Source organism: Dasypus novemcinctus, chromosome 11 (assembly GCF_030445035.2).
Source record: "Dasypus novemcinctus isolate mDasNov1 chromosome 11, mDasNov1.1.hap2, whole genome shotgun sequence".
Taxonomy (NCBI): Eukaryota; Metazoa; Chordata; class Mammalia; order Cingulata; family Dasypodidae; genus Dasypus; species Dasypus novemcinctus.
In genome coordinates this window covers 95,475,768-95,502,143 of record NC_080683.1, presented here as the reverse complement: position 1 = coordinate 95,502,143, position 26,376 = coordinate 95,475,768, and the positions used below count along the sequence as shown (strand labels likewise).

Sequence of the window (26,376 nt, the reverse complement as noted above, 5' to 3'; positions counted from 1 at the left end):
GTACCACCTGAAAAGGGACAGCTGCAACACTGCAGTCCCTTTCTGGGACATCACTGAAGGACAGTGGTGAGGGCAAATCCTCCCAGTGGGCACAACTTTGAGCAGTGCACCTGGCTGTTCATTTTGCTTGGAAGAAGAAATGGCCAGAGGTGCATTTGTACACTGACTCATGGGCTGTTGCCAGTGGTTTGGCTGGATGGTCTGGGAATTGGAAGGAATGTGATTGGAAAATTGGTGACAAGGAGGTCTGGGGAAGAAATATGTGGACAGACCTTTTTTGAGTGGGTGAAAAACATGAAAATATTTGTGTCCCATATGAATACTCACCAAAGGGTGACTTCAGCAGAGGAAGATTTTAATAATTAAGTAGATAAGATGACCCACTCTGTGGCTAATGCTCAGCCTCTTTCCCCAGGCTCTCCTGTCATTGCCCAATGGGCTCATGAACAAAGTGGCCATAGAGGTAAGGATGGTGGTTATGCATGGGCTCAGTAACATGGACTTCTCCTTACCAAAGCTGACTTGGCTACAGCACTGTAGCCACTGTCTAATCTGTCAGCAGCAGGGACCCATGCTCAGCTCCCGATATGGCACCATTCCTTGAGGTGACCAGCATGCTACCTCATGGCAGGCTGACTACATTGGACCACTTCCACCATGGAAGGGGCAGTGATTTGTTTTACCCGGAATAGACACATATTCTGGATATGGGTTTGCATTTCCTGCACACAATGCTTCTTCCAAAACTACCATCCGTGGACATACTGAATGTCTTATCTACTGCCATGACATTCCACACAGCATTCCTTCCAAACAAGGAATCCATTTCACAGCAAATGATATGTGGGAATGGGCATATGCCCATGGAATTCTCTGGTCTTACCATGTTGCCCATCACCCTGAAGAAGCTGGATTGATAGAATGGTGGAATGGCCTTTTGAAGACTCAATTATGGTGCCAACTAGGTGGCAATACCTTGCAGGACTGGGGTGATGTTCTCCAGGAGGCTATGTATGCTCTAAATCAGCATCCACTCTATGGTGCTGTTTCTCCCAAAGCCAGGATCCACGGGTCCAGGAATTAAGGGGTGGAAATGGGAGTGGCACCACTCACAATTACCTCTAGTGACCCACTAGGAAAATTTTTCTTCCTGTCCCTGCAAACTCAAACTCTGCTGGTCTAGAGGTTTTAGTCCCAAAAGAAGTAGTACTGTCACCAGGAAACACAACCACTCTTCTCTTTGCTCTCCTTTCCCAGCCATCTGATCTTTTTCAGAACTTCACCCTTGCCATGTTTTTTCCCACCATGGGGTCTTGGGCATGGTGTCCTCTGCCAGAACCCCCTTTCCTCCCAAATAATTTTCTACATCTTCTCAACTCCACTGTCAGTTCTTTGGGAACATCTTCCCCACCTCCCAGTTTAGGTGAGGTTTTGTGACATAGGTTCTCATAGAACTGTGTTGCTTCCTTCTGAACACTTATCCTCAGTGGTAATTATTCATCCATTTGTTTGATTATTTGATTAAAGGCTGCCTTCCCCACTTGGTGGGGAGCTCCATGAGACTATAAGCAGAATCTAGTTTTGCTCACTAGTGGGTTTATCACCTAATGTGGTGTCTTTTTTTTTTTTTTTTAAGACTTACTTATTTCTTCCCTCTGCTCTCTGTGTCCATTTGCTGTCTGTTCTTCTGTGTCCGCTTCTATTCTCATCAGCGGCCTGGGAATCTGTGTCTCTTTTTTGTTGTGTCATCTTGCTGCATCAGCTCTCTGTGTGTGCGGTACTACTCTTGGGCAGGCTGGCCTCTCTTTCATGCTGGGCGGCTCTCTATATGGGGTGCATTCCTTGTGCATGGGGGTCCCCTATGCTGGGGACACCCCTGCGTGGCATGGTACTCCTCGCACACATTGGCACTGAGTATGGGCCAGCTCCACACGGGTCAAGGAGGTCCTGGGTTTGAACCATGGACCTCCCATGTGGTAGGTGGACACTCTATCCATTGAACCAAGTCCACTTCCCTAATGTAGTGTCTTGAACACACAATGTTTCCAGCAATTTTTAAAAAAATGACTGAGTTGAACTGCATTGCCCATTGTTCTCCAGTCATATTCCTCAAGGTTTCTGCCCCCTGTGGGCCTCTTTCTCTCAGTTCATTACATATGCAAAGCTATACCCACTATTTCCTCTCCACATTTTACCCAGTCTTATAGACTCATTTCAATAGGCACTTTCTGGCCCTTGCTAGTGAGCATCATCCTTGCCTCATTTGAAAACGGTAGCACTAGCATCTATTTTCTTGCCATATTTGGCTTTACTATCTTTAGACTGTGCCTATTATCCACTTTATTAGTTCAGCAACTCCTGGAGGGCAAGGCTGATTCATTTCTCTTTACATCATCTACAGTAACTAGAGCATTTCTGAGGTGCTTAATAAATGTATTTTCCTTATTGATTAATGTGAGTAATACCTAGAGGCTGAGCACATATTATGTGCTCAATTATTATTTCTAGAAACAAGGGGAAATCGTTACAGGTCCTTGACAGTTCCACCCATTTGCAATCAGTAAAGAGAATTAAATTACCCATACAGGAGAAAGTCATAGTTCCCAGAACAAAAGCCTTTGCTTCTGACCATTTAATGTTATTTATAGGTTTATTTATTGTAGGTAGCAAAATGGTTACAATTAAGACCAGATGATATTTCAGTAGAATTGTTATTTTTCTGCCTTACTATGGAATTAAAGTAAATTTAACTTTTTCATAGAATGCAGCACTAAGTATCAAACAGCTAATTTGAAAGAAGTGGCAGGATGGATTAGTAATGGTATATAATATTTGTTGAACTACAGACCTGAGGATCAGGGGCCAATGTTAAGAATAACTTGTTTCTGTTCACAAACACACATGTGTGCATGTGCACTCAACTTGAACAAAAACCCCATAGAATTTAAGAGACCAATAATTGGCTGTTGCCTTTCAATGTTCAACTGAAAAAAAACAAAACAAAACAAAAAAAAGTCAACTTGAGACTTTTCTTCATGGGAAGAATCATGAATTATCAAAGAAGAAAGTAATTCTCCTTTGGGCTTATGTACCAGTACTGCCAAGAGGCTAACATTTTCTCTTTCTTTCTCCACCATGCTTGTGTAGACTTTCTGGAATCTCTACATTTAAGGCAGAGAACTGCTCTCAAGTTTCTGTGTCACAAAATACTGGAAATTAATGCAATTTAATTAAATTCTCAAAGATTTATTACAAGCCTAGTATGTGCTGGGTTTTCTACTAGGTGCTTTTTTTAAACAAGAAATTGTGAGTTTATAGAAAAATCTTGTTAAAGCAGGATTCCCATATACTGCCCTGTTATTAACACTTTGTGTTATGATTGATGAAAGCACATTTTTATAATTTTACTATTAATTATAGTGCAAGGTTTAAATTAGGTCTCACTGTGTTGTAGAGTTCTATGTTGGTTTTTTAAAGTTTTATTTTAGTAACATATATACAGCTGAAAATTTCCCCTTCTAACCACAATGTTGTGGCTATCATCACCACCATCCAATACCAAAAGTTTCCCATGGTACCAAAGAGGAACATTTTAAGTGTTAACTCCCTATTCCTTACTCCCACCCCATCCCCTGATATTCTAGATTCTGACTCTATGAGTTGGCTTATTGTAATTATTTCATATCAGTGAGATCACTCAATATTTATCCTTTTGTGTATGGATAATTTCACTAAACAGATGTCTTTAAGGTTCATCCATGTTGTCATATGTATCAGAACTTCATTCCTTTTTACTGCTGAATAATATTCCATTGTTTGTATATACCTCATTTTGTTTATTTGTTCATCTGTTTTTGGACACCGGGATTGCTTCTATCTTTTGGCAATTGTGAAAAATGCCTTTATGAACATTGGTGTACAAATACCTGTTCAAATCCCTGCTTTCAATTCTTTGGGTATATATTTAAAAGTGAGATTGCCAGGTCATATGGTAATTCTATACTTAACTTTCTGAGGAACCGTCAAATGGTTTTCCACAGAAGCTGCAACATTTTACATTCCCACCAACAAAGAATGAATGTTTCTATTTTTCCACATCCTCTCCAACACTTGTAATTTTTCATTTTTCAAATAGTAACCATTCTAGTGAGTGTGAAACGGTACCTCATTGTGATCTCCCTAATGGCTAATTATGTTGAGTATCTTTTCATGTGCTTTTTTGGCTATTTGTATATCTTCTTTGGATAGTCTTACTGTGGGGCTTTTATTGAAGTGAGGTGGGAGCTAAACTGGGTTTAGACACACTGCACTTATTCCCACAGCATCCATCCATTTCACCCTCCCTCAATGAGTGATAGGCATGAAATTGGGTGGGATTGACCTCAAACTGACTTCAGTAGTGGGTGCTGATTGATCTGAGCCACTGATTCTCAACCAGGGATGGCACCAACCTGCCAGGGGGCATTTGGAAATCCATCGGGACATTTCTGGTTGTTACAAGGCTAGGAGATGCTACTGGCATATAGTGAAAAGGGACCAAGAATATAAAATGATCTGCAAAGTAAGGAACAGACCCAACCCCATGAAAATGCCAATCATCCTCCTATTGAGAAACACTTGTCTAAGCCAATCAGAATCCCATTTTGTACTGGTTCAGAGAATTCAGGTCTAAGTCTATCAGTTCAAAGCATTCCTCTGGCCATAGGTGTGGTCCAATCAGAAAAGAGCCTGAGACTTTGTCCAGTGGCTATGGGGAAGTGTTCTCCCTGTCTCTCACTGGGCATCAGTGAAGAAACATGTAGCCCCAATGTGTGCTAGCAATGCTCATGGTACTAGGAAAGGAGCCAGCCTTAGGATAAAGTCAGCAGAAGGGAAAGAAGAGGGGGGAGATGGGAAGGAACACAGATCTAGCTGACAATCCCGAAACTTCCCTTTACCTAAATATTTTCAGTTATGAGGATCAATAAATTTTCTTATTAAAGAAAGTTTAAGTTGGAATTTCTATTGTTTTTATTTGAAAGCTACCTGAATGCCTTGAAATGAATAGAACGTCAATAGGTAAGGGATGGAGAAGAGAGGACTATTTCAAGTAGTAGAAACAGCTTTAGAAATAGTATTACGAAAAAGGATATATAAAAAATGAGGGTGCATGGTGGGGGGAGTATGGTGTTTATGGGGTTGTAGTGGGGACAGCCTATTCTTATACCCTGGTTCTAATCAAAGAAGGAGAGAAAGAAAAAGGGGAAGTGGAAAGAGAGAGAAGAATTTTTTCTAGTGGAAATTTCAGACTGAATCGGACTGAATAACTGACGTTGATACACAAAGAAAACACTACCAATGGTTTTTTGTTTCCATGATTTTTTTCAATGTACACCTTCTTTCATGGAGAACATGAGAGGCTTTTAAAATTACATTTATGATAAAATTCACCTATTTTATGAAATACTCATTTGTATACAGAATGCTGACTTGTTGGTGTAACTATTAGATACCTAAAGGTTTTTCCCTATTTTTAAGTTTTATTGTAAGAGAAATGAATACAGAGACACCATGACTTTATTGCTGGGAAGGAAGAGATACATGCTTAATTATTCTCCCTTTGGAATTTGTGATTGTCTTGCATGTGTGTTTTCTTGGATTCAATGAGGTCTTAATGAAAGGATGGAAAGGTAATGAACTAATGGAGTACTATGATAATGGACTAACCATACTTATGTTTGGTGTATTCATATTTAAATACAAATTTATGCATGATACTCTACCAGAAAGATTTATAAATTAATCTAAAAAGTCATAATCCCTGCTTTCAAGATGCTTAAAATCTTACTATGAGTACTGACGATAAATAGAGAACAGAAGGTGCGAGCATGTTCAAAATTTTTTTAACCAAAAGAAATGTTATATATTATGCTTGGGAAACCTTAAGGGTTTCTTTTCCAAAGCAGAAAAGGTGGGGGGAAAAAAAAGTAGGAAGCCACATCAGGGAGAAGTGGGCTCATAAAAGATGGTAAATAAAGTTCCAAAAATGCAGAGAAAGGATTCCATACAAACAAAACAAACAGCAGTGCTGGGAGGTAGAGTGCATTACTTCTGGGTCCTCACTGGGCATCCAGCAATTGCCTTGTATGTCTTCCAACATCAGTCCAAAAGCCATGGAATTTTAACGGTTAACTTGAGAGGGCAGGCTCAGGCCTTCCTGACTGGCTTTCTTCCTGCTTCAGTGCCCCTCATGGGGGACCCGATTCCACAGATGCTCTCAGAATACAGAATGTACATGGAAATGGCCCTGCCAAAATTCCTCCTTTAATCACTTTGATTTCAAAGACTTTGAAGTTTATTTTGGAAATCAGATGTTTGGAAATCAGATGTTTCCCATCCAATCGATGCAATCTAAATATATTCAGGTGCTTTGTTTGCTTGTTTGTTTCTCCATTGTTGTTATTGTTGTTTCAAAGCAAATTAATAGGCTGCCAGGAATGTTACTGAAGTGCCAAATCTAAGCTAAATCTAATAAGTGAACAGTGATTTGTTTTTATCCTGGAGTTTTCAAATGGCTATGAAATTCGTAATCTTGTCATGAAAAGAGATAGGAGGTTGACACAAAATAGTCAAGCATATTATCTATGGTGTAACAAGAAATATAATTGTCTGGTAAAAAATGTGAAAACGAAATTTAGATTTGGCAATCGTGTATGTGTGTGCAGGCATGTATGCAAAACCTTTAGGGAAAATCCCGACCCTTCCGGTTGCAAACTCTACACATTAAAGAAAGGGAAAAGAAAAGATTAAGCACTTTGATCACTTAAAGTCCATTAACATATTCTAAAGAGTTATAAGATTAAAATGAATTTTTTAATGCTTAGAAATATTTCTCCTCTGACAGATTATTGGCAGTATTCAAAGCCACAAATTATTTTCCTACATTGTCAAATGGTTATTGTGTTGCATTTATAAAAAAGAGGGAAAAGATGTCCAATCACACTTCACTTAAGAAATATTAATAAAACACGGAAATAATGTTCAAATTACTTTTTATACAGCCAATGTCCCCCTCTTATTGTAAAACTTCAAGACTAGCATTCAGATTCACAAGAGAATAAATTGAAAGTAAACTACATTTGGAAAATAAGGAAGTTGAGAAGAGAAAAAGAGATATCGGTACCTGGATACTGGTCAGAGTTGTGTATTGATAAGCCTTGACCACCAGGTAATTTGCTTCCAGGTCAATGAGTCCCAGGATCATATATTTCCACCATCTTCGTCGTAAAATTGCGAGGAGGTTTTCTTCTCCTTTGTTAAGAAGTTAAGAAGAAATGTGTTAGGTTCTTGACACATAATAAACTACATACTTAAAAAGAATTCTAAGATTTTATATCGGTATCTTTTCTAACCATAACCTTACCAAATCTTTAACTGAACAAATGAATCAAAGTATCAAAGTCTCATGCATTTTTACTAATACTGTTCATTATAGATTTTGGCTCTTTAGAGTTTCTTAACTTTCTTAATGACCTCCGCAGGTCATTAGTTCACCATGCCAAGCATATTCTCATGAACATCTGAAGAAAAAAATTAATTACATCATGTGGAAATAAAAAGGAAGGTGAGCCAGAAAGGCTGCATAAACATGTGAAGTCCAAATCATCCTATATTTTAGGATTGTGGCAGAATAGATAGAAATGGAAAGAAGGTACCCAAGTGGAAAAAGGCTTGTGCGTGGCAGCAGATCCATAGTAAGGTTCGCGAGGGCTGCCCTGAGAGCTCTTTCAGCTTTGAACATTGCTATATACTCTTGTGGCGTGTGGGTGCTGGGAAGAGACCGGAAATTGGGAGCCACTCTCAGATGGAAAAGAAAGTCATAGATCTTAATGCTGCCAACAACTGCAATTTGTAGCATCTTGCATCTCAGACTAGTAGCCTCAGAACAGACTTTGAATCCCCTAGCTTTCAGTCCTTATTTTCACATATATTACAGGCCTGAAAAAAATCTTATTTTTCAAGGCAGTGTAGATGATGCTGTCTAATAATAATGACTCTCCGGAGTCACTCTAACCTGTGAGCTCTTTATAGGGGATGTGGAATATATAGAAACTCTAAGTGAATGGTGACACTCTTAGTTGTACATTGATACATAACAAATTATCCCAAAACATAGTGGCTTAAAACAAATATTTATTATATTATTGTCTTTGTGGGCCAAGAATCTGCATACAGTTTAGCTGAGTATCTCTGGCTCAAGATCTCCAATCAAGTTGCAGTCAAGTTGTCTACCAGGGATGCAGTATTATCTGAAGGCTCAAATGGGAAGAGATTTGCTTCCAAGCTCACTCATACGGTTGTTGGCAGGCCTTGGCCCCTCTCCAAAGGGCCTCTCTGCTGGTCTGCCCCAAACATGGCAGTTGGCTTTCCCCAGGGTGAGTAATTCAAGAGAGAAGAGAGAAAGACAGACAGACAGAAAGCGAGTGCCCAAAGTGGAAGACAGCCTTTTTTTTTTTAATAACATCCTGTCCCTGCTATCATAGCATATTCTTTAGGAGAGAGTCAACAAGCCCATGTTTGAGAGGAGAGAATTCCACATACAAGCAGACGGGTCAGTGGAAGTCATCTTAGAGGCTACCTACCCAGACTCAAAAGCACTCACCATCCCTCCTGCCTCTGGCCCCATCTCCAAACTTTGATTTCAGACTTCGACTTTATTCTAGTGACACTGAGATGGTCTTTTCAACCCCATGGAGACTTGTGAACACAAAGCTTTCCAGCTACATAGAGAATGTAGCATGGGTCATGACCAGTGGGTACCAAGAAGAGAAGGGTCTCTTGACCTTCTGTAGCCAATCCTGTTTTATCACCTTGTTTTTTATGCCAAACTTCTCACAGCCTATGCACCAGGCACTCTAAAAGTCTTTCGTCCTTGTGAACTGTACTCATCTTTCTAATTCTTACTTATCCATCAAAATCTAACTCTTTTCTACTCTTTTGCCTGAATCCTATCCCCCACACAGCTCAGCCACATCGCTCCTGAATTGGTTCCAGAATATGAGTCACGCTTCTGATGGTTTTGCACTTAGATCCATGGCTGGTGGCTGTGATCCCCCAGGACATTTCTGCACAAGCAGCTCATGTGGGCAATGCCCTTGCACAGCAATTTTGCCTCTCTCTTGCCTATATTGTGGATAAATCAGCACCTGACAGGATTTATCTCGCAAATCAGTAATTCACACCTGACTGTACATTGACATCACCTGTAGAGATTTTAAAGAATTCCAATGACTAGAGCTAGCCTTCAGAAGTTCTGATTTAATTGCCATAGGATGGGACCAGGGAATTGGGCTGAGGATCAAATCTAGGGCTTTCAAACCATTGATATCCCATGGCCACCCCCAGGAATTCCAAAGAGATATAGCTACAAAGCAGCGAAGTTATCTTCATACCAAAGAAATAACCTGAATACTTAGCCCAAAGTCTCTGTATGGTTCCATGTGTTGTATTCTTTGCTTGGACTATTCTTCCTCTAGTCTTCAAATGAAGGACCAACATAGACACCTCCACCAGGAATCCTTCCTTGATACTCTTACCACCCCACTGGGTTGGGTTTCCCTCTGAGTCCTCCCATATTGCCCATTACTTATATCATTATATGATAATGACCTGTTTTCTTTATGCTACCACTTATTAGATTATTCACAATTTGAAGAGCAGCATTGTTTTGGTTATCACTTTATCTCTAGGATCTAACAGTGTGTAGTGGGTGGTCAATACATAATATAGAATATCATTTAATTATCTGAGAATACAAGCAATGCTAAATAGCATTGAAATTGAGGTACTTAAAATGTACCTACTATAAATATCCATGTTTCAAAAATGGAAATTGTTTTCTAGTTAGAATGTAGTCAACTCTGATAAAATTTATTTGTTGAGCATTTTACACATAATCCACTGTAGATAGGACATAAAAAGGTCAATGGCATATTTAACCTCAAAGCTGCAATTCTGAAGTCACAAATATAACAACGTCATTGTCCCAGTTAATTTTACACAATGCACAGAGAACAGGATTTGCTAAATTCAGAGCACACCAGCCACATCTCAATAGGTAGCACTGAAATCTGTTAGTTCCAGCAGTCGAAAACATGTAATTCATTACATAGATTCAAAGGAATGAGTAGTTATCTTACTGTTCTGCTAATGAAGTTTGCGAAGCAAAACACCCTAAATAGATACTTTAATACTGATTCATTTCAAGTACCTGAGAACATACAACATGCTTGCTCAGCAGAATTATCTGGGAAGGTAAGAGTGTGCTTTTTATTTTAGCTGGGTGAAAATGCAAGTCTTAAAAGGATTGCTTAGGGATTTATCTATATGACTCCCATTAACACTGATGTACAATAGGCTATTAAATTTCTTTCCGGAATAATGAAAATACATTCCTTAGAGCCCCTGTGTCAAAGCACTTAACAAATCTCATGAAATAAGGCCATCCATAAGAATACCCATCACAGTTAGTGGTAGGTCAATGTTTTGAAACAACTTAAAAAAAAACAAAACTAGGAGAAAGAAATTCAAAGGATGGAAACTTTGGAATTATGGATTGACATTTATATGCATTCTGTTTACTTTTCATTTTATCAACAATATGTTGAAATAGAAATAAAAAGACTAAGGAGTAATGAAATTACTACTACTTTGTATTTTTTATCCTGATTTAATAAATGTTCATATTTTGTCATGGTTGCTTCAGACCTTTTTTTTTTCCCAGTCTTACCCATCTCATTAATATTCTCTCCATCCATGTAGTTGGTTCAGGCAAGATACCTGGGAAGCAAGATGCCTGACTTTTTTCCACTCCACCACCACCCCAATGTTCAATCAGTCCATTACCAATTCCAGTCGATTTGACTTATAGAACATCTCAAACGTCAGAACACGTTTCTTCAGCTTCAAGCCTTGGTTAATGTAATGGCCTCCTATCTGCTTCCACAGCCATTCAACCCACAAACCTTTATTGAATGCCAGTTATGAGCAGGCACCATGCTAGGTGCTAGGGTTACAGTGATCTAGACCTTTTTATTTTTTTGAGAAATAAAATGTTACACATAAAATTGAAGCTCCCTTTCTGTCCCTCCTGGATTCCATTCTCCTCCCTCCTTTCTCAAATCACCATTTGATATTGCTTTGTATCCTTTATGTTAGAATTTTTGTTATATATTTTCTATATTGTATCCGAAATAGTATACAACTTTCTTTGGTGTTTTATTTTTAAAATTTTAAGTAATTATGATGGTTAGGCTAATGTGTCAGCTCAGCCAGGTAATGTGCCCAGTTGTTTGGTCAAGCAAGCACTGGGATAACTGTAATACAAGGTATTTCATAGACTTTAATCATCAGTGAGTTGACTGTATAGATGGCTGATTACATCCACAATCAGCTGAGGAGTTTGCTGTCACCAATGAGTGATGCTTCATTCAATCAGTTGAAGGCCTTAAAAGGGGAAGTGATTTCAGGACTCAGAAGAGAATTCCCATCTCTATTTGGGACAGCCAGCATTTCCTGGGGAACTCATCAAGGATCTTCGTTGAGGTCCCTGGTTTGCAGCCTGCCCTATGGAAATTGAACTTGTGCATTCCCACTTTTGCATGAGACAATTCTGTAAAATCTCATACTATTTATAGGTATCTCCTGTTGGTTCTGTTTCCCTAGAGAGCCCTGACTAATATAGCTTAAAATTTCCCCTTTTAACTACATTCAAATATATAATTCAGTGGTGTAAATTACATTCACAATGTTGTGCTACTATTACCACCAATCATTACTAAACTTTTCCATCACTCCAAACAGAAACTCCATATTACATACATATCAGTGAAAGCATACAATATTTGCCCTTTTGTGTCTGGATAATTTCACTTAAGATCATCCAAGTGATCTGTTGCATATATCAGAACTTCATTCTTTTAAAGGCTGAATAATATTCCACTGTGTGTATATACCACATTTTATTCATCCATTTACCAGTTGTGGGCACTTGGGTTTGCTTCCATCATTTGGCAACTGTGAATAATGCTGCTATAAACATTGGTGTGCAAATATCTGTTCAAGTCTCTGCTTTCAATTCTTGTGAGCATATACCTAGAATATGGATTGCCAGGCCATAAGGTAATTATATACTTAACTTTTGGAGGAACCACCTGTTTTGGTTTCCTAGGCTGCTGAAGCAACTACCTTGAAATGGATCCAGTTAAACATTGGAAATTAATTCAGTCATAGTTTGAGGCTGGGAAATAGTCCATATCAAAGCATCATCAAGGCAATACTTTCTTCCTGAAGGCTGTGTCATTCTGGGGCTGGCTGCTGGTGAAACTTGGTCCTTAGTTTGTCACATAGCAAGGCAAATGGAGGTATCTCCTGGTCTCTCCCTTCTCTTCCAGGTTCCACTGATGTTCAGCTCCTTGCTTCTTGTGGCTCTCTGAATTTCATTCTGCTTTTAAAGTCTTCCAGTAATAGGATTAAGACCCATTCTGACTGAGGTGGGCCACACCTTAACTGAAGTAATCTCATTGAAAGATCCAACTGGGAAGTGGACTTGGCCCAGTGGTTAGGGCATCCGTCTACCACATGGGAGGTCCGCGGTTCAAACCCTGGGCCTCCTTGACCCATGCGGAGCTGGCCCATGCGCAGTGCTGATGCCCGCAGGGAGTGCCCTGCCACTCAGGGGTGTCCCCTGCATAGGGGAGCCCCACGAGCAAGGAGTGTGCCCCATAAGGAGAGCCGCCCAGCACTCTGGGTGCAGCCTGCCCAGGAATGGTGCTGCACACATGGAGAGCTTACACAACAAGATGATGCAACAAACAAAACACAGATTCCTGTGCTGCTGACAACAACAGAAGCAGACAAAAAAGAACACGCAGCAAATAGACACAAAGAACAGACAACTGGGGGGGGGGGGAGAGAAATAAATAAATAAATCTTAAAAAAAAAAAAAAAGAAAGATCCTACTGACAATGGGTTCACACCCACAGGAAGGGATTAAATTTAAGAACATTTTTTACTGGGATACAGCTTCAAACCATCCATACTCCCAAACTGTTTTTCCTTTCTTTCTCTTTCTTTTCTTTCTTTCTTTCTTTTCTCTCTCTCTCTCTTTCTTTCATGTAAATAGTAGTCATCATAGTGCGAATGAAATGGTATCTCATTGTGGTTTTGATTTACATTTCCCTAATGACTAATGATGTTGAACATCTATTTATGTGTTTTCTAACCATTTGTATATATGTTCTTTAGAGAAATGTCTATTCAAACCTTTTGCCCACTTTTCAAATGAGTTACTTCTCTTTTTGCTGCTGGGTTGAAGGATTTCTTTATGTATGTTGGATATTAAACCCTTACTGAATATGTGGTTTCCTAAATTTTTCTTCCATACTATGCATTGTCTTTTTACTTTCATGAAGTCCTTTGATGCTCAAAAATTTAATTTAGATGAAATCTGAATTATCTGTATTTTCTTTTGTTGCTATGATTTTGGTGCAATGTCTAAGAAACTGGGTCTTGAAGATACTTCCCTATGCTTTCTTCTAAGGATTTTTAGTTTTGATTCTTGAAATTAGGTCTTTGATTGATTTTGAGTTCATTTTTGTATAAAGTGTGGGGAAGGGGTACATTTTCATTCTTTTGCATATGGATTTCTAGTTTTCCAACCACCATTTGTTGAAGACACTGCTCTTTCTCCACTGGCATTTTGTAAAAAATCAGTTGGCTATAGATACAAGGGTTTGTTTTGAATTTTAAATTTGATTCCACTGGTCTATATGTGTCCCTGTTCTAATATCTTGCTGTTTTGATAACAGTAGCTTTATATTATGTTTTAAGATCAGGTAGTGTGAATATTCCAAATTAGTTCTTTTTCATATAAAAATTTGATGACGAACTTTTCCATTTCTGCAAAGAAGACTGTTGGAACTTTGATTGTGATTGTGTTGAGTCTGTAAATCACTTTGGGTTGACATCCTAACAATATTCAGTTTTCCAATCCATGAATGCAGAATATCCTTCCATTTATTTAGGTCTTCTTTCATTACTTTTACCAATATTTTGTAGTTTTCATGTATAGGTCCTTTAAATTCTTGTTAAACTTATTTCTGGGTATTTGATTGATTCTTTTTTGTTGCTATTATAAATGGAAGGTTTTGTTTTTGTTTTTGTTTTTTAGGAGGTACTGGGGATTGAATCTGGGATCTCATACATGGGAAGCAGAAGCTCAACTACTGAGCAACACCCACTCTCCCATGTTGGGAAGTTTTTGATGACTGATTCAATCTCTACTGTTGAAATAGTCTATTTCTTCTTTGTCACTGTAGGTAGTTATTATGTTTCTATGAATGTGTTCATTTCATATAGGTTTTCTAATTTGTTGGCATACCTTGTTCAAAGTACACTTTTATAATGTTTTTTATTTCTGTGGGGTCAGCAGTAGTGTCCTTTCTTTTAGTTCTCATTTTATTTATTTGTATCTTTTTTTCTTTGTGAGTATAGCTAAAGGGTTGTCAGTTTTATTGATCTTTTCAGAGAACCAAGTTTTGTCTTTTTATTCTACATATCTTTAATTCTCTCTTTCATTTATCTCTCCTCTAATCTTTTCTATTTTCCTTCTGCTTGCTTAGGGTTTAGTTAGCTTTTCTTTTTCTAGATCCTCTACTTATGAGCTAGGTATCTGATTTGAGATCATCCTTCTTTTTTAATATAAGCATTTAGAGTTATAAATTCCCCCCTTAGCACTGCCTTTGTTGCATCCTGGTACTTATGATATGTTGTGTTTTCATTTTCATATATCTCAAGTTATTTTCTAATTTCCCTTGTGATTTCTTTGACTCACTGGTCATTTAAAAATACATTATCTAATTTCTACATTTTTGTGAATTTTCCATTTCTTCCTCTGTTATTTATTTTTAGCTTCATTCCATTGTGGTTGGAGAAACTATATTGTATTATTTCAATATTTTTGAATTTATTGAGGCTTGTTTTGTGACTTAAAATATGTTCTATTCTGGAGAATGATGCACATGCACTAACGAAAAATGTGTATTTTGCTGTTGGATGCTGTGTTCTATTTATATCTGTTAGGTCTAGTTGGTGTACAGCATTGTTCAAATCTTCTATTTCCCTGTTGATCTTCTGTCTAGATATTCTATCCAGTATTAAAAGTGGTATGAAAGTTACCTACTATCAGTGTAGAACTTTGTATTTCTTCCTTCAAATCTGACAATATTTTCTTCATATATTTTGGGGCTCTGCTCTCAGGTACATAAATAGGCACTTATAATTGTTATTTATTCTTGTTGAATTGAATGCTTTATCATGATATAGTCACCTCTTTGTCCCTTGTAAGTGTTTTTGTTTAAAATATACTTTATCTGATATTAGGGTAGCTACCTTAGCTCACTTTGGTTACTATTTGCATGGTATATATATTTTCCATCCTTTCACATTCAACCTACTTGCACCTTTGAATTTAAGGTGAGTCTCTTGCAAAAAGCATCTAGTTGGGTCATGCTTTTTTATTCATTCTGCCAATCTCTATTTTTTTTTACTGGAGTGTTTAATCCATTTGCATTTAAAATATACATATTTTAAATAATGTGATAATTTGGACTTTCTTCTGCCATTTTACTCTTTCTTCCTTGTAAGCTTCATGCTTTTTGTCCCTCAATTCTTCCATTAATACCTATTTTCATATTTATTTGATATACCATTTTCAGTTCCTTCTCATTTCTTTCTACACATTTTTTCATATATTTTCTCCATCGTTACCATAGGGCTTAAATTTAACAAGCTAAATGTATAATAATCATGTTTGATTTGATAGCAACTTAACTTGAAAAGCATCCACATATACTATTTCTATACCCCTCCTTCCTCCACCCTTTTGCTGTATCTGTTGCAAATTATATGTTTATATATTGCATGTCTAAAACTATAAATTTATCATTACTTTTTATACATTTACATTTTAGAACTTGTAAAAATTAAAAAGTGGTGCTACTTACCAAAAATATATTAAAAGTATAATGGCATTTATATTACCCATATGGTTACATTTACAAAAGGCCTTTATTTTTTTCTATTACTTTGGTCCTTTCCTTTCAGTCTGGAGAACTACCTTTAGCATTGCCTACAGGCAGGTCTAATTTGATAACCTCCCTCAGCTTTTGTTTATGTATCCTTCATTAAAAAACAAACAAGCAAAAAAACAGCAAAACAAGCAAGCAAACAAACAAACAAAAACCACCAAAAAACAATTTTGCCAGATATAAAATTCTTGATTGGCAATTGTTTTCTTTCAGCACATTAAATATTTTGTTCCACAGCCTTCTTGCCTCCGTGGTTTCTCATGAAAATTTAGCACATAATCCTGTGGCTCCCTTGTACCTTACGTATTGCTTTTTTCTTGCAGCTTTCAGAACTCTTTCCTTGTCCTTTGCATCTAACAGTTTGACCATCATGTGTCTAAGCACATTTCTTTTCATGTTTATCCTATTTGGTGTTTGTTGGGCTTCTTGGATGTGTATACTCATGTCTTTTGCCAAGTTTCTGTCATTATTTCTTTGAATATTCCTTCTGCTCCTTTCTCCTCTTTTCTCCCTCTGGGACTCCCATCATGCATATGTTGGTACACTTGATGGTGCTCCATAGGCCTCTTAGGCTTTTTTTTTCACATTTTTCATTCTTTTCTTTTTTGGCTCCTGAATCATGTCAATGGTCTTGCCTTTGAGATCAGTGATTCTTTCTTATGCCATTTCTGATCTGCAGGTGAAATCCTTTGAGGTGCTTTTCATTTCAGTTATTGCAGTCTTCAGCTCTAGTATTTCTCTTTGGTTGCTTTAAAAATATTCTATCTCTTTCTTGAGATTCTCATATCACTCATTCTTTGTTTTTCTGATATCCTGTAGTTCTTTTCTGTGTTTTCCTTGATCTCCTTAGCATATTGAGGATCATTTTTTAGTGTCTTTACCAGGCAAAGTATGTCCAAATCCTTTTTCTTTGATGGTTCCTGGATGTTTGTTTTGTTCTGGGCCACCATTTCCTGTTTCTTTGTTTGTGTTGTAATCTGTTTTAGCACACTGTACATTTTAAAATTTAAAGTGTCAACTCTGGGATTTAGTCCCTCAGCTCTCTGTATCCAGCTAATGATATGACAGAGATTTCCTTAAGTGCCAGGAGCCAGTCAATGCAAAAAACACTGTTCACAGTTTTTGCAAATTGGTTCTGCATTAACTGGTGCTCTTTTTCAGAGTTTAGCTCCCCTATCAAGATTAGCCCAAGGTAAACGTGAAGTGCAGAGTCCTCTCCACCTTTTCTGAGCCTATGTCTTGTCCTGGATTTGTGCTTGCTCATGGCTTCAGGAGTTCCCCCATTTATAGGAATTCAAATGTCCCCCATGCTGTCTTGGAAATAGAATTTCTCCCCTTCCTGGGTGCTCTATTGTAAGACCTAAAGCAGGTAAACCTTTGCCCCAAGCAAGCCACTTTGACTTAATTGTTTCTTATATTGCTTTAGCTGTCTTCAAGCTACTTCTGCCTGCAAGGCAATTTCTGAGAGGCAAAGCAGAGAGTTTCCTGGTTCAGTCTTTCATAGTGCCACCAGATAGAGTGGTATTGACAGACAAGCACCACAATATCTACTTAAGGGTTACTCACCTCCCTCTGGAACAAGGCCAGGCCCCACAGTGGGCATACTGGTTTGAGCAAATATGCCATGAGCTTCTCCTACAATTTATTTTTTTTTTAAGATTTATTTATTTATTTCTCTCCCCTTCCCCACCTCCCCAACTCCGGTTGTCTGTTCTCTGTGTCTATTTGCTGCATCTTCTTTGTCCGCTTCTGTTGTTGTCAGCAGCACAGGAATCTGTGTTTCTTTTTGTTGCGTCATCTTGTTGTGTCAGCGCTCCGTGTGTGTGGTGCCATTCCTGGGCAGGCTGCACTTTCTTTCACGCTGGGCAGCTCTCCTTACGGGGCGCACTCCTTGTGCTTGGGGCTCCTCTACGCGGGGGACACCCCTGCATGGCACGGCACTCCTTGCGCACATCAGCACTGCATGTGGGCCAGCTCCACACGGGTCAAGGAGGCCCAGGGTTTGAACAGTGGACCTCCCATGTGGTAGACAGAGGCCCTAACCACTGGGCCAAGTCCACTGCCTCCTACATTTTTTTTAAAAGCTGCATTTTCTTGATTTGGTATTTGCCCAATTACTGCAACCCTTTAACTGTTTTCTGGGGTTCTGAGGAAGATGGCGTCCCAGTTTGTGTTAGTTGTTCAGAAATTTGTGGGAGAATGGAAGCCTCTCTGGTAGGATTTTTAAACGATGTGAAAGAGCTCATAATGTATATATCATTCTTCTAGTTTCCTCTTTAGTTAACATTGTTTTATAAATTTTTTGCTCTTATTTCATGGAGAGCTAATTCACATATTTTAAGTGGTCCATATTATTACATTTTATGAACATGCCACAATTTAATTGGGCTCCCACTGATGGACATCTAATTAGTTCCCAATTTTTCCTGATTACAAACAATGCTGCAAAGATCATCTTTGTACATGCCTATCTCTATAACTGGCATAGAGCTTTAAGTTTTTAAAATTCTCTTTTTAAAGGACTGTGAAGTATGCAAGTATTCACAACTGTGTAAAACATAACAAAGAAAGCTAATCTAATTTCAAAAACATTCCAGCAACAATAACTACTTCACTAATTGAGAAGAGAGTGAAATTATTTATAACCATGACTTTGTGATTCATATCTAATTTTATTAAGCATCAAGAGGATAATTCAAATTTATTTATCTATCTATCTATCTATCTATTTATTTATTTATTTATTTTAACAAACACTTATATGCTACTTATTGTCAAGCTGTATCTATGTGCTTTGCAAATATTAAGTTACCTAAGGAGCAGATGTGGCTTAAAAAGTTGAGTGGCAGCTTCCTACATGGGAGGTCCCAGGTTTGGTTCCTGGTACCTCCTAAAAAAATACAAAAACAAACAACAAGCAAAACAAATGAAAAAACCAGTTCAGGGAAGGAGATGTGGCTCAGTGGTTGAGGGCCTGCTTCCCACATATGAAGTTCGGGGTTTAATCCCCGGCTCCCGGTACCTCAGAAATAAAAATAAAAAATGTTACCTAATCCTCTTAATAACCCTATAGAGTTCATATTGTTATGAGCCCTATTTTCAGATGTCAAGACTGAAACATATAGAGATTAAGTCTAAGATCACACAACGGAGCCAGAATTTGAACTCAGACAATCTGGCACCAGGGTCCATACTCATTGGTATTGCACTATTTTTGCTTCGCTGCTTTGTAATTGTGGTATTGCCTTCATGAGTCATACATTTCTCATTAAAAGAACTTTCCTGGCCAACTTCTCTAAACTCACCTGCAGGGTGCCACACTCCAGGGGCTGCCAGTCAACAAAAGCCTAGAGGCATGGTGCTTCCTTGGCACCCTCAGTGTCTTCCACCTCAGAGCTTTCCTGTGGATGAGGATTGTCCCATCATCAACATTTCAGGTTCAAGGACTTGGTGTCTCTCTGCCTGATCTAAGTCCATGATAGAGTTTTCCTTGTGAAATGTGAAATTAGGTTTTAAATGATTTCTGTGGCTTAAAAACAAAATCTAATGACAAGAATGACTGTCATATGCTCTACTACTCATTAAAGTCTCTGGCATAAAAACAGTGGGGGAGGGAGGCGGGGAGGGAGCCTGGACAATATTCAATGAAAGTCGAATGAATGAAGAAGGAACTTTTGTTACAAAGGTCAAAACATGATCCACATTCACACCAGTGCCTGGGAAACAAAAGACCCTTGATTCACAGGGTTCTTGTTCTCCCCAGTGGAAGCCTGAGTAGAGCATAAAAGCCTTGCAAGACAGAACCCTAGGTGAATTCTGCTCAGGGAACAAGAAATGGTATTATTCTGGGAGCTGTAATTTTGTGAAGGGCTCTCATAGGCCGTACGATTATTCGTGAAACTTTTCTACAAGAATAGAGCTCTGTGAAGCCCCTGCACGAGGGCAGAGCCATATACTTGAATAGCACTCCTTGGCTCACGAGTTAATGCTGTAGTGCCATCTTGCTTTACCAGAACTCCCACGGAAAGCGTTTACGTCATAATCAGTTGATTTGAAGAGAAGTATGACCTAAGATGGAGGTCTTAATTATTTACTTGGAAAGCTGAAATTCAATATTGGGTTTACTATTTGTTCAGAAAAGGAACAAAATAAATGTTAATTATAAGGGAATGGAAATATAAACTGTTGATAGAAAGAATGGCCACCACTGTGCTTCATATTGTAAACCTGAGTGTGAGGATGAACCACAAAAAATTATAAATAATGAAGATGAAGTTTCATTTTGTATTCTTTCACTCTTTTAACTATCAGAATTAGACAGCGAGCCCAGGAGGAGCGAAAAGGGCAGTCCTTTAGCGCTAGGCAAGTCTGGATAGGACCACAGGATGACTCTTGCTGTGTGGGATTGAGGAACTCAGTTAATGGCTCTGAACCTTGGTCCCTCTCCTGTAAATAGAGATCATAACATCTATGTGAGAGGGCATTGTAGATGAAAGGTCATATGAGCAGTATGTGCAAACTATGCAAGGTATACGCACAGGACATGATAGGTTAGTGGAGTTATGGAATCCTGGAATACTTGGCCACCTACCTACCATGCACTACATCACCAGGGATAGACACTGTATAGAGGATGCCCCAGCAAAATGAACCTTCTTAATTACTTGCTAGGGTTTTGGCTACAGGTCCCTCACTTGGTTTGTCTCCTATCCTGATGAGCTATGCTGGATCACACTGAGGGATCCCCTGAATCTTACCACTTGATTGTGAGTGGAGGCCTTTGAACATACTCCTTTTCCCTAAGGCCTGAACTGGAATTGGCTTTGTTCCCTGGTACCCTGGAACCCTGGTCCTACTAGGTCTTTCCAGGTCTGGGGCCCCTAAGGAGACGTTCCCAAGGCCCCTCTTATCACACAAGTTGTATTTGATACGGAAGACTTAAAAAAGAGGGAACTGCACAGGAAGGAAGTGCCCAAAGAGAGCCAAGATACTTTGCCTCCGTTCCCATTGTGCTCCCTTCACTTCTCTTACTAAAGCTCCTACTCATTGTTTTAGTTTCCATGATGCTAAAACAAATACCATATAGTGGGTTGGCTTAACAGAAGTTAGAAGACTTGCTTCTTCCCAGGGTCCGTATCTTCTGGCTGGCCAGCAATCTTCGGGATTCCCTGGCTTTCCTGTCACAAGACAATGCACATGGAGGTGTCTTCTTTCTCTTCTGGGTTCCACTGAATTCCAGCTTCTGGCTGCTCCCCATGGCTTTTCTTTCTCACTGTCTAAATTTCATTTGGCTTATAAAGGCATACAATAATCCAGAATAAAACCCAATCTGATTCAGTTAGGCTACACACTATGACTGAAACAGCACTTCAGCATATCCTTTTTCCAATGGGTCCACACCCACAGGACCAGGGATTGGTCCTATTGTGGGCACATGATTCAGTCCCTAACACGCATTCTTCAAAACTTAGTACAAATGTTATCTCCCCATGCGATGCTTCCCCAAATTCTCTGCCATCCCTTCCCAGGTTTCCGTGGCACTTATTTTTCTTTTTATACCTCCATAACTTCTAATATATTGTACCTAGCTAATGATCAAGGCTTAGTTACTCAGTGTAAGACACTGTTATAAAAGTAAGATAGCTGAACAAAATCTTTAAAATCTAGGCAACCATCCGACTGTTTACAGGAAATGCACCTCAAGTGCTTGGCCATCAGATTGTGGGCCAAAGAAGGTGGTAACCCACTGCATTTTTTTTCCTCTATTCATCTGGATTTTCTGACATAGTACAGGAATTACACTGGATTTAAATGTCTCTTAGAGTTAGGTAACTTCAAAGTGTGATTTATTAGCCATATGTCAATTGTAGTACATCATAATATTTGCCAACTGGTTTATACTTGTAAAAAAAAAAGAAGCTTATTATGGCTCAATTTCCCCAATAATATTAGCATTTAAGCAGAGATGGGAATGAATATGTTTGAAAGAACTGGCTTCCTTAAAGCAGCTATTGCATTTCAAATAAGAACTCACACCTACACTTTTCTGGAAAATAAAATAAAAAGGAAGGCTGGGCTCATGATTTGGCCAGTTGAATTTTACTGTCAGAACATAACATTGGAAGGGAAATCTGAAAGTGAAGGAGAAATTATATAAAGTAATGAGGATTTGGAAAGATACCTAAAAGCAACTATAAATGAATTATAATTGCACCAGGTCTGGAAGATGATTATGTGAGAAAAACCACATATGCATAGAAAAGGTTGCTACAGCATAGGTTTCTTAACATTAATTTTTATTTTATTTCTTTAAAAGTTACATTTTTGGCACTGATATTAAAATAAAACATTCTAGCTCAAAGTACAAATTCAATATATTGCTTCTTCTGAGCCCCCAAAATTACTCATTGTAATATGATCATCAAAGTCTCAACTTCTCGACATGTGTATTTCACTTATGTAACCATTTTTTAACATGAACTCAATCACTTAAACATGAGAAAACTTTTCTTCTTGATTAAATTATCTTTTATGAAGCTAATGTATATGATTTTATGTAGCATATTTATATTCTACCTTCTTCCAAAATATCTAGACTTCTGCAGGCCTATTGTGTCTTAGGACAGAAAACCTAATTACTAACATTTTCTTCTTTATATCGATATAAAAATTGATAGTAAATTTGCCCAAATTTTATCACTAAAACAAAAGGACAGTCAGAGGTCGATAAACAAACAACTTTCAGGATATTTAAAACCCATATACAAAAATAGCATTCCAACTATTAAATTCTCTGTTGGCCAATACCTATGTGTCACTCAAACTTAATGAAAATAACACATGGATTTAAACAACTCGCCTAAGGTGAATTTTAAAACTGGATATACAAAGAACACCTATGAAAGAATAAACCTAGCTCATTGGCTAAACACTGTCACATTCAGAAACTGAAGAAGGAACTGAGAATCTTAAAAGGTTATGTTGTTGCACAATCAAACATGAACCAACACTTCTGTCCATATTTCCAGTTGTAAGGGACACATTTCTTCATAAATGTCATCTAATACCAAAACTTTAACCGAGTGACGCTGAGCACATCTTCCTACCCTAAACTCTGGCCCGGTTTATGCCTCTTCTTGAACAATTCCCCCTGCCTTGGGGGCCACATTAATTTTGCTGTGTCTTTTGCATTTATCTGCATATGCAGGTTCTTGTTCTGAAAGGTCTCCCAAAGAGCCTCTTCCTTTTGATCTGGAGAGTGAGTTTGCCAGCTGACCTTTCCTTTGGGCTGCTGGGTTGCCCAACTCCAGGAGACGCCCTTCACAGAGATGCCCATGAGAATGGCAGCAGGTGGAGCTGGGTAGCAGCAGCAGGGCCTTCCCTTTGGCAGTGCCCCATGCAGAGGGCACTGGGGTCATTTAACATGGGGCTCTAATCCATGTTGTATGATGATGTGCACCTCACTCAGCCTCGAGCTTCTCCATCTACACATCAGTGCAATAGAGGGGATCCTTGGGTATTTGTGAGAACTAAATGACTTATTTGCAAAATGCTCACCACAGTGCCTGGCAACTATCTTTTGCTATTATTATCCTGATTTTCATGATAGCTGGTCCTTACTCCTGAGCAGCTTTATCTCAAATCCAACTTAAATTCCTCTCCCTGGTTTTCAAGAATTTGAATGCATACGAGGTGTTATCTCAAGATAACCAGATCCAGAATCCTCCAGGTCTGGATGCAAAGTAAAACAAATACACTAGTTTCCTTTCCAGATGTTTCAAAACTATGTATGTGATTATTAGCCATCTTGAAAAATGTCAAAATTTTTGTTTCATACCTAAATTTTCTGTCACCATAAAATATCACTTACTGTGGGAAATATTGCTCACTAGATCAAAATGATTAATGATATGTTGGCTATGGGTGTGTGTGTGGGGTGGATGCTTTGATTTGAAATGATTCAAAAAAACATAATGAAAATGAGTATTAAATAAATCTCTTCATTTTCTTGGTGTGAGCCTGCTGCGAGGAAAATGTATTTGTCCTTTTTAATGACAAGAATATTTTGCTTTTCTTCATCCCATTTTGTGAAAAGTGACCCTATTTGCCTTTTGGAAGTTTCCTGTAATTGGCTCTTATGCCTCCCGACATTAGCTGATGAATCTGTCAGTTCTGTGAATTTTTGTCTTGAACAAAGAGCTGTGTAGTGGCTAATGACAGATGATGTAAGGGGAAGAGGCCAAAGCAAGCTTGCCTCCGGACTCCTGCCACGTGCTGGGTGTACTCAGAAGACGACATGACAGAAGGTGCCAGCCTGAAGTCTGGAGGGCTGACCTTGAGCTCTGACAGGAGAGCGTCTGTCGTGGTGGACATGCAGGTCAGACCCAACAAGGGAAATTTGCAAGATGGAATGTCAGCGGGCCAGAAGTCCTGGTCTGTCTCCTCTTCCCTGTCCACCCTCCCCATTTCCCACCCCAAATGCCAAGTGTAGATCTACCACAGCTGCTTCTGTTAATTGACATGTATTTTCTATTGAGCACCATTTGGCAGGCACTGGGCCAGAGACACCATCCATGCATTCTCTCATTTAATTGTCACCCATATTCTAGGTTAAAAGCATGGTGTCAGAGAGACCTCGGCAAAAGTACTGACTCTGCCACTTAGCAACTGTGTCACCTTGGGAAAGTTTACTCATTTACTTGAAAATGCTGTTATGTGGACTAAACGAAACATGCATACAAAGTGGCTGGCCTCTGATAAACACTTGGTAGAGAATAACTTTCTTATTAACAACCTTATGGTTAGGTACTTTTTAGTTCATGAAAATGGAACATAGAAGAAGTTAAATAAGTTTTCTAAGGCCTATCTTGGCTTTCTTTTACAAAGCACCCACTACTAACACACAAAGAATGAACTTCTCAATTAATTAGTACTTTTAATAAAACAAATCAGATGCATTTTTATTTATATCATCTTGCTGAAATTAAGTTCAATAAAAACAAGGGGGCATTGCGATAGGTAATATGAAAATAGTACATAGGACTTCTAGAACATATACACACTGATAGATTTGTTTATATATACATATAAATTGTTTTTCTACCTGAGAACATTGAAATATATATTTATGGGATTAAAAGTCTCCACTAAAAGAAACCAGTGATCTGTGGAGAAATGTCTGATTGTAGATCTGGGTCAGGAAACGCACAAGCCAGACCTGGGACAAAAGAGGAAGAGGTGCTCTAAGACTACTAGGTATGTATCAATGCACTCAGAGGCCAGCTTAAAGAAGTTTCATATAAAGATAATAACTGAAATGGATGGAAATACATCAAATATTTTGAAATCCAACAAAAACTACGACAACAATGACAATGACCAACATCAAACAAACAGACAATAATTGGTCACCATGCAAAGATATCAGTAAACCAACTCCTTAATTTGGTAAATACGGGGAAGGTTTTCTCCCCCCATGGATTCCTATATGACCCATACCACTATGTAACTAAACAGTAGATGAAGTGATATTTGCCTTTATGATGACATTCTAGCTAATAAACAGAGAAATAAAAAGATGAGAATATCATCTTGTTGCAACCCACAACAAATTAATGGATGCAGGTCTTGAAGATAAAACTGCTGATGTTAAAAAGAGTCAACCAAGCATTAACTTTTATGTGCCTCCTGATGGTAGAATGAAACATCACTTAAACAAAAAATAAAAACTTGAATCTGAATGTGATCAAGTCACTGGACTCAACTATCAATTTAAAGGAAATACAGAGATGAGAGGAATATGTTAAAATATGTTAGGAAAGATGCAATCAGGAAAATCCAGACAGGGGGATAGGTTATAGCTTGGCTATTCAAAGTTTGATCTGTGAAATGGCAGCAAAAATATTCCCCGGGAGCTTGTTAGAAATGCAGAATACCAGGCCCCACTCCTGGCAAAGGGACCTAGAATCTGCATTTGATCAATTCCCCAAGTGATTTATATGCATATTAAAGTTTGGGGAACACTAATTCTAGAGGCCAAATGAAAATTTCTGCAACGAATAACAATAAAAGAAGGAAGAAAAAGCCTATAGAGTAAAAGAATTCAAGAAAAATTTCAATCAATTGCAATACGTCAAACCTATTTGCATCCTGACTAACTGTAAGAATATGTATCTATGAGACAACTAGAAATTTGATCACTGCTATCTGATATAATTGTTACTTGTAAAAGGGATCATGGTACTATGGA

The 26,376-nt window shown here is 38.4% G+C and overlaps 1 protein-coding gene across 2 annotated transcripts in view; it reads right to left on the bottom strand.

Annotated features, from left to right (window-relative positions):
- The window catches only part of SLC35F1 (solute carrier family 35 member F1), a 416,388-nt gene that overhangs the window by 76,267 nt on the left and 313,745 nt on the right, over positions 1–26,376 (bottom strand). For both annotated transcript variants that reach the window (XM_071218638.1, XM_004457695.5), the window contains one exon: positions 7,163–7,290. In XM_071218638.1, coding sequence (XP_071074739.1) covers positions 7,163–7,290 — 128 coding nt within the window. The remainder of the gene's footprint in view (positions 1–7,162; positions 7,291–26,376) is intronic.